Raw genomic sequence first — 19,535 nt, 5'->3', positions numbered from 1 at the left:
TTATATTTTACTACAAATGTCTTTATTAAATTAGACGATTTTTGAAACACGCTTTGTTGTCTCCGTGTGGTCCGCGCCTATGCCGTGGGTCTCCAGCCTCTGAATTCTACCAATACATAAACTATAGTGATTTACATGACAATCATGATGAGCAATGTCATAATATGATACAAATGTATCATGTAACATGATCTGAATACTCACTCTTGGCTGTGGTGTGATTTGGGGAAGGGGAACTTGGGGAATGGCTGGTCACTCTGGTACCAATGACAGTTTTTGGAGACTTCAGGGGACATGTAGAAAGCGTTCTCAACTGCAGACACAAGAGGAAAAGGACAATCTTCACCTATAGTGTCAACCTGACTAAAAGGCCCTTACAACGTGTTTGTAAGTGGTTTCCACAATGTCAACCTGAACGACTGTCAATGTGTTAACAAGTATGTGCATTCAAACTAATTATTGAATTAGCTTTTTCTATGAAAAACCTGTTATCAGTGAATAAAAGGTGGACATAAAAGGTGGACATTAAGAGGTACTCAAAATACGGCAACAGTGTGAAATAAAGCACTTACTGCTGAGATACTTGGGCAGCAGTCGGCCAAAGTTCTGAATGTGCTTGTCGTAGAAGTGTGAGGTGCTGGTCAGCCTCTTGAAGAAGACGTCGGAGGGCTCACTGGCCATGCGCATCATCACGCGGGCGTCCCCAGCACTAAGTTTCTCGCCAACGCCCAGGATGACCAAGAAATAGCCCTTGCACTTGGCATCGGTGGCCACGGCAACCAGCCGCTCCTCATCCTCCTCCACTGGGCCTGTCACGAACAATGTCAGCACCTTGAGGTCACGCTGGTGGGGCGCCCTTTCAAACACCTGCTCCACCGTGTGCTCGATGGCTGCCGCCAGCGCCCGCCCACCCTCCAGTTGGGGCGTTTTGTCCAGGAGGAAGTTGCGGATGTCTTGGGCCGAGCGGTGGTCGGTCAGACCCACGTCCACGCGGATCGGAGAGCCGCTGCTGTTGCGCAGGAACTCGTAGGGTGCCTGCTGGATCACAGCCACACGGGCGTGGTGGATGGATGCCATAGGGTCTGACGAGACTTCAAGTTGCTCTACAATGTGAGCAACATAGCGTTTAATCTCGGTGAAGACAGTGGGGTAGGTGGTCTCGGAGCTGTCCATGACGAAGGCCATGTCAATGTCCACGTCAGTGGTGGAGGACCTCCTGTCTCTCGACTGCTGAGGGGGGACGTAGTCACACATTTGGTCTGGAGCACAGGAGTCTGGAGAATAAATTAACACAGAAATTGTCTCAAGCATTTTGACTTGTTATGGTTTTCATTATGTCTTACTGGATTTGTTTGGAACGCTATTTTCGTTTTGTATGTAACTGTCAATGGCACCAAGAGGCAATGTGCATCCAATAAGCTTACAATAGAATAACTATGATCAGAAAGAAAGTGTGGACAAATCAGTTACAGCATCATAAATAAATAAAAAATGTAGAACACAAGAACGCACAATGTCTTGGGTGTTGAATATAAATATAAATATAAATAACAATTCAATGCAGCATTTGTGTGAAGTCAATCTCTGAAGATATGAGAAAAGCTCTTACCCAGGCAGATGTGGCAGCTCATGACCTTTTGGATAGCCGAGTTGTACTGTGCACTTCCGGGATTAGGCAGTACGATCACCTGACCCAGTGCTGACCCAGTGTTGTTCATCTGACACACAGGGAGGAAGCAATGACAATTCAAAAACATGGCCAGGTCAGCTGACAATAAGACAGCTCTGTAAATTAATTTTTAAGTGTTGTACACTGCTTTCAGGTACCAGAGCAATAGCTACATTCCAATATATATACTTCCACATTGCATGCCAACACTTTCTTCTAAATATTATGGTAGTGTAGATAATGGAGCAAAGCCAAAATTATTCCCTACTTTGTGTTATGGTATCAGAGCAAAACTTTACCCTATGGAAGAGGGGTTTATTTCGGCATCCTTTACATTACCTTCAGGGCTCTGGTAAGCTGGCCATCCTCTTTGTTGACCAGAAACACCGAGGCGATGCCGGAGTCATAGAGACGGAGGGCCGCGGCGCTGACTGCCCGCTGATCCTTCACTGGCCCGTTGACAAAGAATATGGCCACCTTCCTCATGAGGAAGCCGCTGCGCACCCTCTTGAAGGTGTTCTGCGCCAGGAAGTTCATGGCCGTCTCCAGGCTGCGCTGTTTGCGCGTCTGTAATGCCTGCAAGCCTTCCACGCGCTGCACCAGGGAGCGGCGCTTCAGCGCATCGGCAAAGCGGATCTCGGTGGTCACCTCGTTGTTGTAGAGGGTGAGGGCCACGCGGGCACCGCGTGGGCAATTGCTCTCGGAGATGGTGATGTTGCCGACCAGGCGGAGCACGGCGTCACGCATGTTGTTGAAGGCGGGCCGACCCACGCCGTCTGAGGCGTCCAGGGCGAAGGCTAGCTCAGTGGGGTAGAGAGGGCACTCCTGTTGACCATAGCAGCAAGCTGAGAATAAATGAAAAAGAAAAACAAGTTTAGGGGCATTCGTACTCATATGTCAATAAATGTTGACGTTTTAGGGCTAGGGAGGGAGGTCGGTTATGCAGTGTGTATCTGAGGTGGTTTTACACGACATACGGTTGTGGGTGCCCCTTACCGCCCCTTCTAGTGCCAATTAATACATTCAATATGGTATATTACATGGTGATCAGTGTAAACATTTTGTACTTACGACAGTTGTCTCTGATTTTCTTCACAAGGTCACATTGCTAAGGAGAAAACAGACAATTTCAAACCGATGTTAAGACATTGTACAGTACATATTCCACACATGTAAACTTTGGTCAATTTTCCTATACAAAATGTCTTCTGTCTGATAAATGGATTCCTACCACAACGCCAGGTCCTCTCGGTCCTTTCTGGCCCTGTGGGAAGACAAACAGCAGAGTTGAACAGATGGACACAGCTGGAAGGAGACAAAGCACTAGGCTACTTTCTCAGGCCTGGCACCGCTCCAGATAACAACACCATTATTTGTGTCCATTATATAAACAGTGAACAGTTTGTAATGACGTTATATACAATACATATACTACTTGGCACACCTCCAAAGACTGTGAATGTTACAAAATTACGTATGGAGATTTTATAATGTGACATTATGTGGGAGGTCAAGATATTTAATTTTATGGGTAAATATTGATAGCCTCTTCCTAGAGCTGAATTAAACTGCTAGCAATGTCTTAGACTATAAAGTCATGACTATGAATATCTATACAGTTATGGATTATTATGCAGGGCCAAGGAGAGAATATAAGGTTTATAAAGTGTTGTGAACACATGCGGCTGGTTTCCTGGATCCAGATTAAGCCGGGACTAAAACGCATTATAAGTGGAGAATCTCAATTGGACGTGCTTTTTAGTCCAGGACCATGATTAAATATGGGTCTGAGAAAGGGACCCACTGTAAAAGTCAGTACTTACATAAGGCCCGGGGTATCCAACCTCTCCCTTTTGACCCGGAGTACCGATTTCACCTGAAACACCCTAGAAAAAGCAATACAACAGCAGCATTAAAAGTCAGATCTAAAAAGTTGTATGATTTCATTCCAAATGTATGCATCAATTTAACCATACTGTATGGTACACTCTACCTTGATATTTTTACATTCTATTGGGCGATTTAGCAGACACTCTTAGCCAGAGTTACTTACAGTCAGTGCATTCAACTCAGTTAGGTAAAACAAACACATACCACAGTGGTTGTTTTAGTAATATTATCAGTTAAGAAACACCCATTGCACACAGCACCCCTCATCCCAGTCTCCCACCCCAGCTAAAGCACTCACCCTCTGGCCACGGTTTCCTATGGGTCCTGGTCCGCCATTGTTTCCTCCATCACCTGCCGCCCCCTGCATGGTGACAGAAACATCAGTGTGGGAACTGTCACATGGAACAATAAGACAGACACCTATCTGAATTTGACCAATATGAAAATTGGTGATGTTGAAAATTGGTGATTTTGAAAATGTTATATTTCCACCTGAGATCGTTTGAATGAAACAGTGCGCTTTTCTTCATTTCAGCAATCCTTGAATTGAACTGAGTAAGCTGTGATGGTGATGATGTACTTGACATTACCTTTGGTCCTGGGAATCCTGGGAAGCCCTCATCACCCTGTAAGGAAGACATTTGTCAGTTCATTTGAACATGGGTTGGTAATGGCAATTTAACATCATGCAAGCTCGTTATAACATCGAACATTGATGTATTGGTTGAATTTGTTGGATATTAGTGATTGCATTAATTATGTAGGTGCAGATTGGACCAGTACAGATGAATATGAGGGACAAACAGAAACATTGTATTTTGTCAAATGTATGATAATTTACCTTTCTTCCTTTGGGCCCTGCGATACCAAATCCATCTCGACCATCTTCGCCCTGTAAGAAGAGAATACTGAGCTTACCGCAAAGCGAATGACCCAATCTTAGTTAACAGTACCATGTGTGCTAAACAATGAACAATGTCACTATGTACAGCTGACCGGGGTTCAAATAGTATTAAAAATCGTTCAAATACTTAAGCTGTGCTTGATTGAGCTTGCCTGGCACAAAGGAACGGTCCAATGGTATGGTTCCAAAAGTTCAAACCCCACCCATCTGGCACTCCAGGCAGACACAAGCAAACACTCAATCTATTTGAAAGCTGTGAAATACTATTTGAACCCAGGTCTAATGTACAGACTGAGATAATAGTTGAGAAGTAGAACTGTATGCACTGATCTAAAATGATCATTCCAGTACCAGGACACTATGCACTAGTACCGTGTACTAAGTCACTGCATTGGGACATGATCATGTATGAGGCTAATGAAATGAGACAGAACGTACGAGCACTTCGGCAAAATGATACCAGTTAAGAGATTAAAGACACATGCTCCAGGTTCTAAGAAGTGAGAGGAGTTCAGAGACAGACATAAATCTTGCCGCTCTTTGAACTGGCCGTGATGATAATGTCCAGATTGCCATCAGAAAGCCCAAGAGACTGGAGCATGTCTAAAGTTGACTACTTGCACATTCCCTCTCATGGATTTAACACTGGACCGTGACCAGGTTAACAAAACCAAAGCATGGATTTCTGTCTTACCTAGTCCATAGACTGCTTACAGGGTAAATAAACCAATATATATACATTTGTAATTTGGGTGAACTATCCCTTTAACATTGATGGACACTCCCTACAACCAATGTTTATTCCTTACTTACACTATGCTCAAATCTGTAGTGGGGAGTGTGCAAGTGCACACTTCAGGAGAAGAGTAGAGAATCTGTGTCTCACACTGTCACAAGCCTGGGCTCATATTAACAAAATGTCATAGGGCTACAATAAAAACAATTAATCTCAGGAATGTATCCACTAAATAGGATAAGAAGGGGAAAAGATGATTCGAACTCCAATAACATACTGTAAATTATGATGTATTGCACGTGTGTAGTCTACGATCTGATTAATAGTCAGTCTGTTTGTTAATCTTCCCTAGGTGTCAATTGCGTTTAGCTGACAGAATGTGATGTAATGACTTACAGGCTCACCACGAGGTCCCAGAGGTCCCACGATGCCTTTTGGTCCGGGCTCTCCTGGCTCACCCTATAATGCAGATATACAAGGAATGAGAAGCAGAGAGAGGGAAAGAGAGAGAAAGAGAGAGAGAGAGCACACTTCAAAAAAACATTCCTTCTGAGTCGCGCAGAGATTTCCTCCAGATTTAATTGCATTCACCCCCTTTACTTGAAGTAAATGTGACACAGGGCCTGGAAGTTTTGTTAGGGATCATTCTGTGTTGACTCTAATAGGCCGTGTATGTGTGTCCAGTAACGGGAGAGTGGGAGGCTTAGGCCATTGTGAATATACTGTAACCTAAACAAGGCTGGGATGACTGTGAGGCATAGGCTAGACTAGAGCGTTGCCAATGATGATCAGTTCTGTACCTTGCGACCCAGAGCTCCTCTCCTGCCCTTGTCTCCGGGGGTTCCCTGGGCTCCTCCTGGACCCTGGAATAAAACAAACAAATCAGAGAAAATCTTCTCACCATTGACACCATGGCACTGTCAGGTTACAGAGATGCTGAAGCAACGCGTGTTGTCGTATGTCATGATTACAAAGCAGATTCACTCCTACAGAACCTACATGTGAAATGTGCTCTAACAGTGTCAGCATTTTTTTCCTGTATGTCAGCTGGGAAGCACATGCATTCATTTTGTCTGCGTTTCCTACAGAACATGTGTTACTTCTTTCCAACCGCATATTGCTTGTGTTTACTGTGATTCCCAATTAGATGCCTTTTCATCAAGTTATATGGCGCTGTGCAGTACATCTCAAAGTCCAAACTTAAATGTCAACAAACAAAAAAACGTCTTATATCAAAGAGGACACGAAACCCTATGGTAATTCATCACTCTGTGGCACAAACAATTAGGTTAAAGATGAATGATTAGATAGATCCACTATAACTAGGACCAAAGTTTTAGGGGTTTATATTGGCACTGTTCCTTTGAGAAGCCTACATGTGTTCAATCTTTTGTTATTGAGAATTTTTACATTCGTAATTTCCACTTTAAAATGTCAGACTTAATTTGCCCTAACGACAAATGTTTCAACCCCTACAAAAAAAAGTCCATTAATTATAATCCACATAATAATTCACATTTCCTGTTGCTAAAGGATTATTTTTCTGCTGTAGCAAACTGTCTCAAATTAAGATCCTACATCTATCTGTATGTCTTGATACAAAGAAGAGACTGAGGTCTTAACATGCTGCAGAACCTTCAATATCAGAAGTGTGCCACATTTAAAATGGCGCTGGTAGTGCACTTACCCTTGGTCCAGGGTTCCCGTCCTCACCTCTGGTTCCAGGTGCACCGATTGGTCCAGCTTGGCCCTGAATAGGACAAAGCATCACAAACACACGTCTACATCAGAGACGGGTCTCCTGTAGAATCAAAGTGACCAATAGATTTGGTGGATAAAAAATTGTGTTTAGTTACAGAGTGAGTGTGATTTGAATCTGAAGTTCAACTGCCTGTTGGACTTAGTTCAGCCCCTTAGCTTCAGTATAAACATGGCTACTATGAAAGCCCATGTAATGACTGATACCAATAAAAGTGTAATGACAGTAATGGATTTTTTGGCAAGGGACGATAAACATGCACAACGCAAACTACACAATGTTCTGTCAACAAGTCTAGAAACACAGTGTATGGAGGCACTTACTCTGGATCCTCCAATACCAGGCTCTCCCTGCACACCATCGCCTCCGGGTTTGCCAGGGTTTCCCTATGACACAGGAGAAACCCATGTCTCGGTTAAATACGATATGCGATTAGACCTCAGTAAACATGATCAGTTTATTGAGATTAGATGAAGTGAGTTTACTGTAGATAAATGAGTAGTGTATTTAAAGGACAGTCACTAGCTATATATGCTAAGTTTGATCATAGAAAGTAATGGAGAGGGGGATGCTATGTCTGCTAATTATGGTGGCCCCACACTATAGTACATGTATGTGTATTATGCTGGTGTCGGGTTCACCTAGGGGTCATGATAAGGGTTGTACCAAAATGTTTGATGTATTAGAATAATTGATTATACTTATGTTGTATTAAGGGTTATAAAACCCCTCTCTCCTTACATTTATAGGGTCCTAGACTACAGATTAACAATACATATGCATTGAGGTTTTAATATTTTTCCACAGTTATTTTCTAATTCTCTCTCTCTCTGCCTCATTATAAAGAGGTCCCTCTGAGAAATGTGTGACTGTGAAGAAGGAGCTCTGCAGAGGAGTGAAGGAGATAAGACTAGTCAAACATTCCACAATAAATCAACTTTGGGGAGTGGACGTTTACTGCTAAGTTTTTAGATAGCACTAAAAGCCATTGTTTATATAGCTTGGTAGGCAGGGTTTTGTTCTCAGGAGTAAAATGGTAGTGACCACCAGGCTAGACTGAGGGTTTAATAAAACAACTGGAGACCTTTTGTTTGATGCAGAACTAACTCTTAAACATGCGTGCTATGTTCCTGATTGTCAACTTCTGTCTGAAATTGCATTAATAAAGGTTTTTGAATGATTTAATTAAAGATCTTGTCATAATGCTAATTTCACCAATGAGCCAATAATGATTGACAAGGACGAAAGGAACGAACCCTAACAGTGGCCATGATTTAAGTCTGATGACTGCATGGGAAGTGCTGTCAATGTGCAGATGGCAATGGGTAATTGGGTGTGGAAGGGCTGGTTACCCTGATATCAGGCACAGTAATGTAGCCTGGTTATGCAACATTAGGCCTGCTAATGCAAGGCATCAAGACTGGGTATGTTCAGAGGTAAGGTTCAGGGTTCACTTACAGCTTGTCCAGGTGGGCCTCTTCTACCATCAGAACCCTAATACAATCCAAACAGGGAATAAATACATTATACAGATACAGTTATTACTGAGTTCCCTCATAATGTGGTGGGGCATAGATAAGTGAACTATTCGGTATAAAGAAATATTAAGCCAAATATCAGATAACACCGTTTTTAGTAATAGAGAAGAAGAGTAGTCATACCGTCCTGCCTGGTTCACCGGGGCCTCCCTTCTTACCATCCTCCCCTGGCTCTCCCTAGGATTCAAGACAAAGTACATCAATGACAATAACAGGAAGTGACACCAGTGAAAGAAACAGAGTGATGGCTTAAACAGGAAAGGAGGTGTGAAGATGCTCACTCCTACTCACTGTGCAATTGCAAATCAGCACTCAAAACATTAAGAATAGAAGGTTACTTTATGGTTCATTTCCTATACAAACACTGTAATCCCCACAGGCAGTTAACACACTAGCTTGGTGAGAGGAAGACATTACCACTGGGCCGGCATCGCCTGGGTCTCCTTTAGGTCCAGCCACATTGTTATCTTGACCTGTGGTTCCCTAGCAAACAGAAAGCAAATGGAATCAGATTCAGAATCAGTTTGGCTGTTAATGATGTAGTACAAAATACTTTGTTGACAAATTTGGTTGGTTTCTCTGTTATATCTACCATATGAATCCCAATGATTGGGATTCCTGCTATCATTATAAGGTAACACCAACTGAAGACTGAACCAGTATCAGTTTTCCCATCCCTGGCCCTGAACTAAATCATTCTGTAATGAAAACAAGCACTGATCTGTTGAGCAAGGCACTTAAACCTAATTGCTCCTGTAAATCGCTTAAATGACTGAAATGTAAAATGTAATCTGGAATAAGGCTGTACTGTATTTCAGATGTTAACAGATGCTTACAGGATCTCCTCTGATTCCTGTATCCCCGATGTCTCCTGCATGTCCTTTAGTTCCTTTGGGTCCCTGAACACAGAAACAAACATTTGTGAGTGGTAAGCACATCAGAATAATTAAAATGAATGAATGCATGGAAAAGTAGCCAGAAAATGATGTTTATGAGGTTGCAATGACCACATGAGGACTCACCCTTCTCCCAGGGTGCCCTCTGTCTCCTGGGGGTCCAGCGACTCCACTCTTGCCCTGGTGGAAAGCAATACATCAGTCAGCCACACATTCAAGAGTGGTCTAAAAGTCAATCGTAAGTCATTATATTCGCCTTTACTACTGTGGGTCTGTCTTGTAAGCGTAAGCATTCAAAGCTAGATTTACTGTACATTTTGCTTTGTAAAGTTGTGAATTAAAGGGAGGATTTCAAAAGCACTTCTGACATGAGGCCAATATGTCAAAAGCTGTAACTGTTCACGTAAAGTTCTGTATGACCTTCTAACTTTAGGATACATTTTCAGCAAATGCCATAGAAAAACAAATCTTATTGTAAAATAAATTGTGTTTTTCTTACCTCTTCTCCGTTTATGCCATCCAGGCCAATCTCTCCATATTCCCCCTGACAGAAGACAAGGGTTATTGAGGGTAATGCTCATCACTAACATTTAAACAAGCTATTATGTGATCAATATATTATCTATTATCATTTGAAGTAAAGTATTGATTTTTATATTTTTTTTAAACTCACCTTTTCTCCAGAGTATCCACGACCACCCTGATCAATTGAGAAAAAGGAGATACATTCTTACATATTTTATGCAAAAATATATTACATTCTGTTTTGATTTCACATCAGCTAGCCTTTTGATTGATACAGTAGTGCTAAGTGGGTACTTACCTTGATGCCCCTCTGTCCAGGACAGCCCTGGAAACCTTGCGTTCCATTGACACCAGGAGGACCTCTGTCTCCCTGTCACAGGATGAGAAGAGAGAGAGATGTCCTGTTACACAACATTTACACTATATTGAATAGCATTGAGGTTGATGATGGTTGCCGTTCATCACCCTAAGGTGCTACACATTGGTGGTGAAATGTGTAGCAATGTGTTACAGCACTTTGAGCACCGGAAAGGCTCTATATACTAGAAATCCAACTATTATTATTTTTAAACTTCAGAGCAGGTGCATAGTGTGGCCTGAGGGTACAGTCTTACTAAAGAAGACAGGAAGAAAGCTGAACAGATATTTGTGAGGTTAAAGTTGTTTCAGATATGAAAATAAATCTGACTTACGGGTCCCCCCTCATCTCCGGGATGTCCTGCTCCGCCTGCTCCACCTGGGCTGCCCTGCAAGATAAGAAGCGTATTATGCATAAATCTGCACTGTATAACTAACTCATCACAATAGTCTTTCACAAGGCATTTATATTTCCCAAGACATTTTTACACACTTAAGTACACTCTTAGAAAGAAAGGTACATTTAAAACCAATAAGGGTTCTTCTGCTGTCCCCATTGGAGAACCCTTTGAATACCTATTTTTGGTTCCAGGTAGAACCCTTTTGGGTTGAATGTAGAACCCTTTCCACAGAGGGTTCTACATGGAACTCAAAAGAGTTCAACCTGGAACCAAAAATAGTTATCCTATGGGGTCAGCTGAAGAACCCTTTTGGAACCCTTTTTCCTAAGATTGTGTCTTAGTGTACCGTAGTTAAGTTCAAGTAATAATAACAAAGCACATTAGTAACCTTGGATCCTCCAAGCCCGACTGCTCCTCGGTCTCCCCTTGTGCCGGTGCATTTACATGGCACTGCACAGCACTCCCTCTCAGCAATGTTGTCCTGTAAATTGGAATAAATATAAAGTTGGAATTTAAGATGGGACAAAACATTTTCTGTGTACAGCCAAAATTGGTTGATTATCCACTCAATCCAAAACTGCATATCTGTGACTTGACTACGACTTCAAGTATCTTCCTAATGTTCAACGTGGTCATACTGTACAGTAGATTAGTCCTTAGACTTTCTCCAGGTTCATTCCTAAAAGCATGTGTGTGGCACAGTTGGGTTACATGGCTGAGTTGGACTGTATGGTACAGGTACAAGTACGAGAACATGTACCGTTTCTGTAGTGAGTGACAGTGACAGCACTCACCAGTTCCTCCAGAAGCTCGTAGTCCAGGTCCATGACATTGACTCTGAGAGGTCTGGTGTACCTGAAGCCTCGGCCAAACTCCAGCAGCACAGCCTCCTCAAACCTGGGTACCCGCTCCAGACCCACCAGGATGAAGCTGTTCACACCTAACATGGCACAAAACACATGTTTAATAATCTTTGTCCAGGATCTTTCTCAGTAGTTTCAACAGCCATAGCAATCCAATAATCCAGCCATAAGACGTATCCTCACCTGAAATCTTAAGTTCTTCAACTCCTCTCTTCATTTCGTTATACTGGCCATCCAGACCGTCAGTCAGATGGATCACAACCTGTGCGTGGTTGGGGGGTAGGCAATCATATAATTTAATTTTACTAATAATGAATGGCATTTATTTCAATAAGTTTGCTTCACTCTCAAGTCGAACTAAACCAAAAAAGATAAATGACAGACTTCAATCTACTCTACTCATACCTTTCCCTGTGTGTGAAGATATTCATTACATTTATTTAAAAAAGAGACAGGCAGACACACCTTGACTGCGTCTGCGGCTCGGCTTTTGAACCTCGAACCGTATGCGGAAATGGTCTTGGCATTGAGGACATAGGGGCCGCGATTGCGCAGGGCCCGGAATGCCTCAAACAGCATGTCGGCGTTGTCCGTGAACTCCAGGTGGACAGGTTCCGAGGCGCTATCCATGGCCAGGATGCCCACCTGGATCGAGGGGATCTGTCCCGATGAGCAACTGATGCCCGTCATCTTGGTGATCCTCTGGAGGATGGCACCCATCTTGGACTCCAGGATCCTCTGGGCCTGGAAGATGTTCTGCGAGGACACGTCGAAGCCCACCAACACCTCCAGACTGCAGGCTGAAAGAGAGAGAGAGAGAGAGAGAGAGAGAAGATACGGGGAGGTTGATTGGTGGTTGGTGTTTGGAGCTTCTCTGTAGTATGTTTTGTAATGTAGATGTTTACCAGATGTTTACAATCTATATGCGGTCTGCTAATACCTGAGTCATTCTAAAGCATAGCAATTTTTTTTAAATCAATGTTCTATATGAAAGTAAAGGATGTAAGTAAAACAAGCATGAGGAATTGACATAGATCTGCCAAGATATGTCCTCCTAACACCAACACTAGGGGAAAGATAGGGTCAAATATCTGTGATCCTCACCTTTTGAGGGTTCCTGGCTCACGCCAGTGCACAGCTTGATTCCCTTCACCTCGTCGTCCAATGTTTCCAAGATCTGCTCGTTGAGCTCAGAGAGCTCCATGAACGTGCTCGCCCTGGCCACCGTGGAGGCCTCGCTTGCCAGGTTGTTCAACTCGTCCTCAATGTCGCCCACGCCAACGGCGTAGATACGGACACCGGTGGCCTTCAACCCCAGAGCGGCAGTCTTGCCATCGTCGGATGACTTTCCGCCAGTGACGATCATCAGGATCTGGGGGATGCCCTCATCCTTCCTGCTGCCTTTATCTTTGATGAAGTGGTTCTCCTGCACGTGGCGAATGGCAGCACCCGTGTTGATCCTGCGGCCACCCTTGTACTCTGTGCGACTAAGGGCGCTGATGATGTCATCCTTGGTCTTGTAGGTGTTGAGGTAGAAGACGTCGGTGACGTCGGTGGCATAGTGGGCCAGGCCAATCCGCAGGTTGTCACGCTCGGTGAAGAAGAGGTCTACAAGGTTCAGGATAAACTCCATCACTTCCTTGAAGTTGTCCTTGCCAAGGTTGATGGAGCCATCCACCAAGAACACGATGTCAGCAGCCTTGGCTTTCGGGAGTCCTGAAGCTGAGAGAAAACAGAGAGAGAGAGTGACGGAGAGGGATAGAGTAAAAGAGAGGTGCCATGTTGAATCCTATTCACAGTATTTATTTGGCTATTATTCAATATTTATCAGTACATTTATTATACAGAATAAGGCGAGAATGCATTCTTTGTGGTTTCACTTACTTGGGAGATCAGTTTCTGTAGGGGCCTCCTCGGGGATTGTCCCATTGAGCCTGGCAATGAACCTCTCCTTAATGGTAGGCAAGCCGGGGAAAGTAGGTACCTGAAGAACATCGGCAGAGCTGGTGGCAATCTGGTTGAGCTGCCTGGAGTCTGCTCCGCCAGCCCCAATGCCAATGCAGTTGACCCGAGAGCCTTTGAGCAGAGGGCCATACACAGACACGTCAGTGGGGGACCTTCCGCCGGTGAGGACCACTAGATGCTGGGAGGCCTCCGCAAGTCGGACACCCGCTGAGGATTTCAGCTCATTCCTGATCACATACTCGATGGCTTTGGCTAGATCGGACGATCTGCCACCCTGCTGGCGTAGTCTTTTGATGGCAGAGAGCACAGCTGGCTTGTTGTTGTGGGAATTGAGAGAGAAATCCGTCTTGACCTTGTCAGAGTATTGGACGACAGCGACCCGAACCTGGTCAGGTTGCACATCCAGCTGCTGAACGATGTTTAGGATGAAGTCACGGATGTGGGCGATGCCACTGGACCCTGTGGTGTCCGAGCCGTCTATGAGGAAGATGATGTCCTTCCTCCCCATGTTGAGGTTAGCTGAGAAGTAGAATAGAAAAAAAGGTCAAGCAAGTGGGGTTTTACTTTTTATGTTGGCAAAAACGTATTTAAAAATGTAAACGAAGGGGATTGTAACAGTTACCATACAAAACATAAAAAACAGGTTTCCATCCAACCTTTTTATTCAGGGAAAAGTACATGTTGGATAAAACATGTCACAACAGGCCTGATGGAAACAGCTATTTTGTCGGTAGACTTTCCAAATGTCGACAAAACAAAATACGCTAGTCAGGGTGGGATCTTTCTGTCTGTAAAATGTATTATTTGAGAAAAGGAGGTGGAAGTTGACCTTTACGCGCAAGTATTGATATAACCATCATACCAAAAGTAAACTTGGAGTCACGCGATTATATATGTTGTGTAGTCCTTCCACTATGACTCGGGAAAGCATGTCGTTTATTAAGCTACAGATTAAATAAATTATGATGAACTTCACATGGTGGTGAAAGTACACAGTGATGAGCTTGATGCTCCTTTCCAATAAATATTGAGAGTCTTATTCTGGTGACATGATGATCGAGGCTTGGCTGCCATTTGAAAAATATACCCGCACTGGCTATACCCGCACTGTATCTGGGAGCTGTTGGCTAGAGCGCACGTGCCAAGACCAAAGTGGGCACATTCACTATATAATGCATTTTGTTTTGTTACAAAACAATACAGCCTAGGATCGAACCAGGGTCTGTAGTGACGCCTCTAGCACTGAGATGCAATGCCTTAGACTGCTGCACCACACTCGGGTGTGAACATTTTCATATTGTTTTATGCAGATTTTAGAAAATTCAAATCTGTCACCAATTGGATGGAAACTTAGCTACATTCAAAAATATATTTGATGGATCAGCACTATTTAGAAACTGCATTGGGTTAAATAATGTAGAATCTCTTACCAATATCCAAAACAGGAGGAACAAAACTACTGGAGATGTCAGTGGTGGTCATGGTGTTGACTGAAGCAATAAGCTGCTGCTCCACTGTTGGAAGCTGCCCAAAGTTGTTAATGGAGTAGGCAAACTCTGGCTTCAGGGAGATCTGCCTCAGTTCGCTGGGGTTTGCATTCTTTGCCCCAATGGCAAGAGGGGCAACCAGGTTGGTCTTCAGCTGGTTGGCTGGTCCAGAGACGTCGTCGTTGGACTTTCCCCCCGTGACTAGAATGAGGAACTGAGGCACACCCTCCTCGATGCGGCTACCGGCTGATCTCTGATAGATGTTCTTGGAGACCCAATCGAGGGCACGGCCAGTGTTTAGACGGTTTCCACCCCTGCTCTGAATCTTCCTCGTGGCTTGGCGGACCTCGTCTTTGGTGGAGTGCTCGTTCAAGAGGAACTCCATTTTGGCATCGTCGCTGTACTGCACCACTGACACCCTCACCCGATCCAGACCCACGTCCAGCTTTTCCACGACCCTCCCGATCATGTCACGGATGGCGGGGAACTCGCTGCGCACAGCTGTTGTGCCGTCAATGAGGAAAACCACATCCCTCTTTTCTCCGCCAGTGGGTACTATGTCTGTGGGAGAAGACAAGCACATCAAATGTGTTTGTTAGCAACACAAATTGAGCTGCATTAGGGCATAGATATAAACCAAATTCGTTATGGTGATATTTTATGTTCTAATTGTACTTCATAATAACTATGTTTTCACCTTGCATCGATCCTTTTGACTACGGATCTGTTTGTATGAGTCAAAAGATATGATCTAGTTTTAATCTATCATTATTATTATTAATACATTATTAGTGGTAACATTTGAGAAACAGTTTTAATTGATATTCAACTAGACTACAGTATCACGGGTGGTGATGCCGATGACTGAAACCCGTTAACAGTGAATCCGAATGAAAAACAGCTAGCTCTGTAGTGCTGTTTTGACAAACTCCCCAGTAAAATAACCTGTTGTTTTCCATTTTAACCCACTGGTAGCTAACATCAATCAAAGCTGTAAACACTCTACCACATGAGCACATTTAGCAGAATTGTTGTTTTGGGTCTCTGGAGACTGTATTGCCTTCAAGAAATAGTATTGTACCAGCACTTTGTTTGGTTGAACTTGTGTGTTAGCTAAGAGATAATTATTTTTGTGCCCCTGCCGATACCTCATGAGCCTGTTCTAAACGGACAGTTATCCTGTTCAGAACAAAGTGGTGCCACGTGCAGTAATTAGTGGATTAGGGTTTCCCATGCAAAAATGTAAAACCTCTCAGCTGACCACCTTGAAGCAATTATTCACCAACATTTGCTATACCGGGATAGAAGTCAATAGTATGTATTATGAAGTTATGAGTGGTGGTAAAAAAAAAAAAGAATCACCAAATGGTGCAATTTCTGTACTACTCCATGCATGAATTCCACTGTGGCGTTGGCCTCCTCTGTCCGACATGGAAAAACAATACAGCAAAAGGCATAAGTAATGCTAAAGTCAGTGTAGGTCCATTTAAACCAGTTAAAATGTAGCATGGTTGGTGACATCATTTTGGGGTGTAGTACCCCTACTATCCCCTGGAGGGCAGCTAAATTGTATTCATTCGAAGCACAAGACCCAGGCATTTCCAATAATACCTTATACACTCAGATGTAAAGTGTTTGTTTAATTGCTAAAAAATCTAATATACAATATATATGTAATTGGGCACTCGTCAATTCAGTCAAATCAAATTGTATTGGTCACATGCACCGAACACAACCCCTAATACAACACCTGTGGACTTTACAGTGATATGCGTACTCATGAGGTGTTAAATAGGCCTCTTCTCAAGAAAGTTTGAAAACTTGGCAAAAAAAATGTTTGATTATGTACAATCCATCTAGCCTATTCATAGAAGCTAACTCCCTTTAGCGATTATTCATGAAGACATCTTCTGACCGCATCGCTTGCAGTACGGTTTTGGAAACATAAGGAACGTATCTTTCATATCATCGAGAAATAATCTTTAAAAAAAAAAACTAAATTACACTTTTATAGGTTTAGTGTTCCCACACTGCCATGTTACAGCGTTTGTTTACGGAAGACAGATGGAAGACAGAGACAACCACCTGTGCTAATTAGTTATCTAGCATGCTCAAACACCTGTGTGTAAGTGTAACTGGGGAGGAAGTGTATTTTTTCGGATGGAGAGAGACAGCCGTATGGATCTGTGCAAAGCTGCTAAAGTAAGTGTATCTTTTTATTTTAAAGATTATTTCTCACTGATATGAAAGATACATATGTTTTAAAAACTATCGCAAGTGATGATTATTGATGTTTCTAAATGAGAGTCAGGATTGTTGCTCACATGGTCCCACCGGTAAGAGGTGCTTATAGCTGAGAACCCTTGGGATAAGGCAGATTGCTTTGGGTTCATGAGAGCAACAATCAATCATGATGCTTTTATGACAATTTGACACATACGCGACCTGATAATTAGCCAACCACTGGCCACTACCGTGAAGTGTTGTCCAAATATTCCATAAAATGTGCAAAAATATTGTGAATGAAATTCAGTCAGACATTAATCCTATAAAACACATTAATGACAGCAAGAGAGGGCATTACCATCCGGAGTTGGGAAAACAGGGCGTAGCCTGGCAATGTCGTCATCGGACATCTCTGTGAGCGTGGAGATCAGTTTGTCCTGGACTGTGTACAGGCCAGGGAGGTCATCCACAGTGTATGCAAAGTTGGGAACATAGGAAACAACCTGAAGCTCCTGAGAGTTTACATCTCTGGTCCCGATGCTGAAGGGCAAAACGCCTGACTTCTTCAGTGAGGTCGCAGGTCGACGGATATCATCTGTGGACCTTCCACCAGAAACGACAATCAGGAACTGTGGGACACCCTCCTCCTTCCTGCCGCCACGTCGAACATTCAGCACTTCACTGCTGACAAACTCCACTGCCTGACCCAGGTTACGTTCCCGGCCGCCTCGCTGCCTCAGTCCCTTGACAGCATTCATAACACCCTCCTTGGTTGTGTGGGAGTTTAGGTAGATATCTGCATTGGGGGAGTCGCCATACTGCACCACACCAATCCTGATCTTGTTCTCGCCCACGTTGAGGTTCTTCACGATTGAGCTGATGAACTCCTGGATGATGGGGAACTCCCTTCCGACGCCATCTGAGCCATCAACAAGGAAGACGATATCCTTCTTGGGACCCTGAGACTCAGCTAAAAGGAAGGGAGAACAAACATTTTTAATAAACCACTGCTCCGTTTGTAGTAGGTGGGCTAATACATTTCAAAGGTATTTTTTAAAACAATGTTCAATATCCTTTTGCAAACAATGATTGAACACTTCAGCTGAAGGACTTTGCTTCTAAGTGTCTTACCTCCCGAGCTAACGAATATGGTAGGATCAGGATACCTGGCTTTGACAAGTCTTGACAAAGCAGAAAAGAGCTCTGTCTGGATGTTTTGGAGGTTCCGCATGTCACGGACAGAAAATGTTTTGTTAGGGGAATTTGAGATTGACTGCATCTCCCTGTTGTCAGCATTTCTAAGGCCAATACTGACAGTGACCACACCAATACGCTTTAGCGCGATCGCTGAGAGTTCAACACTATCACTAGACTTCCCACCACTAATCAAAATTAGTATTTGTGGAACACCCTCCATGTGCCTGCTGCCAGAGGAAGAGGTAAAGACATTGTCCCTGACATACTGAAGAGCTGCTCCAGTGTTAAGGGGTCTCCCTCCTTTAAGTGTGATGCCTCTGATTGCATGTATAACCTTGTTTTTGGATGCATAAGTGTTGAAATAGAAATTGACCATGGCATCCTTGCTGTACTGGACCACAGAAATTCGGTCTTTGTTCTCATTCACATTGAGCTTCTCAACAGCTCTCAGTATAAAGTCTTGTATAACTGGGAACTAATTTATAATGTTATCAGATCCATCAAATAAGAAGACAACATCCTTCTTGGTGGTTTCTTCAGGTTGAGCTAGAAATTACAATAAATATAGGCTGTGTTTTGCATAACGACTCATGTTTTATTTTCAAATTAACTCATTGACTAACTTTCGATTATTCCATAGTTCTTTGGATGTCACCAAATTGTCTTTCCAACATGAAAAGAATAGACAAGTGACACTTAGAAAAATAAGGTTACTTACCAATACGAGTGGTATGCTTTAAAGTGAACAGTACATCTAATAAGATGTCTGGAAGCTCTCCAAAGTCAGTGATTGGAAAAACAAAATTATGAGCAGTGGTGGGAAGACCAACTGAGTCTGTGCCAATACTAAAGCTCAAAATGCCAAGATCTTTAAGTGTTGAAGCCGGCTGCCTAGCACTATCGCTGGAGGGTCCTCCTGTGAGCAGTATCAGTACTTGTGGAACACCTTCAAGGTGGCGGCTTCCAGAGATGGTGCTAAAGACATTGTCCTTAACATACTGTAGAGCTGTCTCAGTGTTGCGTGATTTTCCTCCCTTATGTCTTAATGATCGTATCTTGCTGATGACAGTGTCCTTGGATGAAAAGGAACTCAAGTAGAAGTAAACTACAGCGTCACTGCTG

At 43.3% G+C, this 19,535-nt stretch overlaps 1 protein-coding gene across 22 annotated transcripts in view; it reads right to left on the bottom strand.

The window, feature by feature from the left end:
* The window catches only part of col6a3 (collagen, type VI, alpha 3), a 103,555-nt gene that overhangs the window by 11,804 nt on the left and 72,216 nt on the right, over nt 1-19,535 (bottom strand). For all 22 annotated transcript variants that reach the window (XM_090215242.1, XM_090215244.1, XM_090215245.1 and 19 more), the window contains 31 exons: nt 17,575-18,186; nt 14,934-15,551; nt 13,423-14,022; nt 12,643-13,260; nt 12,004-12,338; nt 11,722-11,800; nt 11,470-11,615; nt 11,064-11,156; nt 10,610-10,663; nt 10,216-10,287; nt 10,066-10,092; nt 9,892-9,936; nt 9,519-9,572; nt 9,333-9,395; nt 8,914-8,979; nt 8,620-8,673; nt 8,417-8,452; nt 7,282-7,344; nt 6,887-6,949; nt 6,000-6,062; nt 5,596-5,658; nt 4,401-4,451; nt 4,150-4,185; nt 3,858-3,920; nt 3,493-3,555; nt 2,901-2,933; nt 2,741-2,777; nt 2,009-2,514; nt 1,610-1,718; nt 573-1,274; nt 205-313 (listed from right to left, as the gene is read on the bottom strand). In XM_090215242.1, the coding sequence (XP_090071368.1) occupies nt 205-313; nt 573-1,274; nt 1,610-1,718; nt 2,009-2,514; nt 2,741-2,777; nt 2,901-2,933; nt 3,493-3,555; nt 3,858-3,920; nt 4,150-4,185; nt 4,401-4,451; nt 5,596-5,658; nt 6,000-6,062; nt 6,887-6,949; nt 7,282-7,344; nt 8,417-8,452; nt 8,620-8,673; nt 8,914-8,979; nt 9,333-9,395; nt 9,519-9,572; nt 9,892-9,936; nt 10,066-10,092; nt 10,216-10,287; nt 10,610-10,663; nt 11,064-11,156; nt 11,470-11,615; nt 11,722-11,800; nt 12,004-12,338; nt 12,643-13,260; nt 13,423-14,022; nt 14,934-15,551; nt 17,575-18,186 (5,533 nt within the window). The remainder of the gene's footprint in view (nt 1-204; nt 314-572; nt 1,275-1,609; nt 1,719-2,008; nt 2,515-2,740; nt 2,778-2,900; nt 2,934-3,492; nt 3,556-3,857; nt 3,921-4,149; nt 4,186-4,400; nt 4,452-5,595; nt 5,659-5,999; nt 6,063-6,886; nt 6,950-7,281; nt 7,345-8,416; nt 8,453-8,619; nt 8,674-8,913; nt 8,980-9,332; nt 9,396-9,518; nt 9,573-9,891; nt 9,937-10,065; nt 10,093-10,215; nt 10,288-10,609; nt 10,664-11,063; nt 11,157-11,469; nt 11,616-11,721; nt 11,801-12,003; nt 12,339-12,642; nt 13,261-13,422; nt 14,023-14,933; nt 15,552-17,574; nt 18,187-19,535) is intronic.

Source organism: Oncorhynchus mykiss, chromosome 22, assembly GCF_057628025.1.
Source record: "Oncorhynchus mykiss isolate SJ-2025 chromosome 22, ASM5762802v1, whole genome shotgun sequence".
NCBI lineage: Eukaryota > Metazoa > Chordata > Actinopteri > Salmoniformes > Salmonidae > Oncorhynchus > Oncorhynchus mykiss.
Note: the sequence above shows the minus strand (reverse complement) of the source record. Positions and strands in the feature narration are given on the sequence as shown.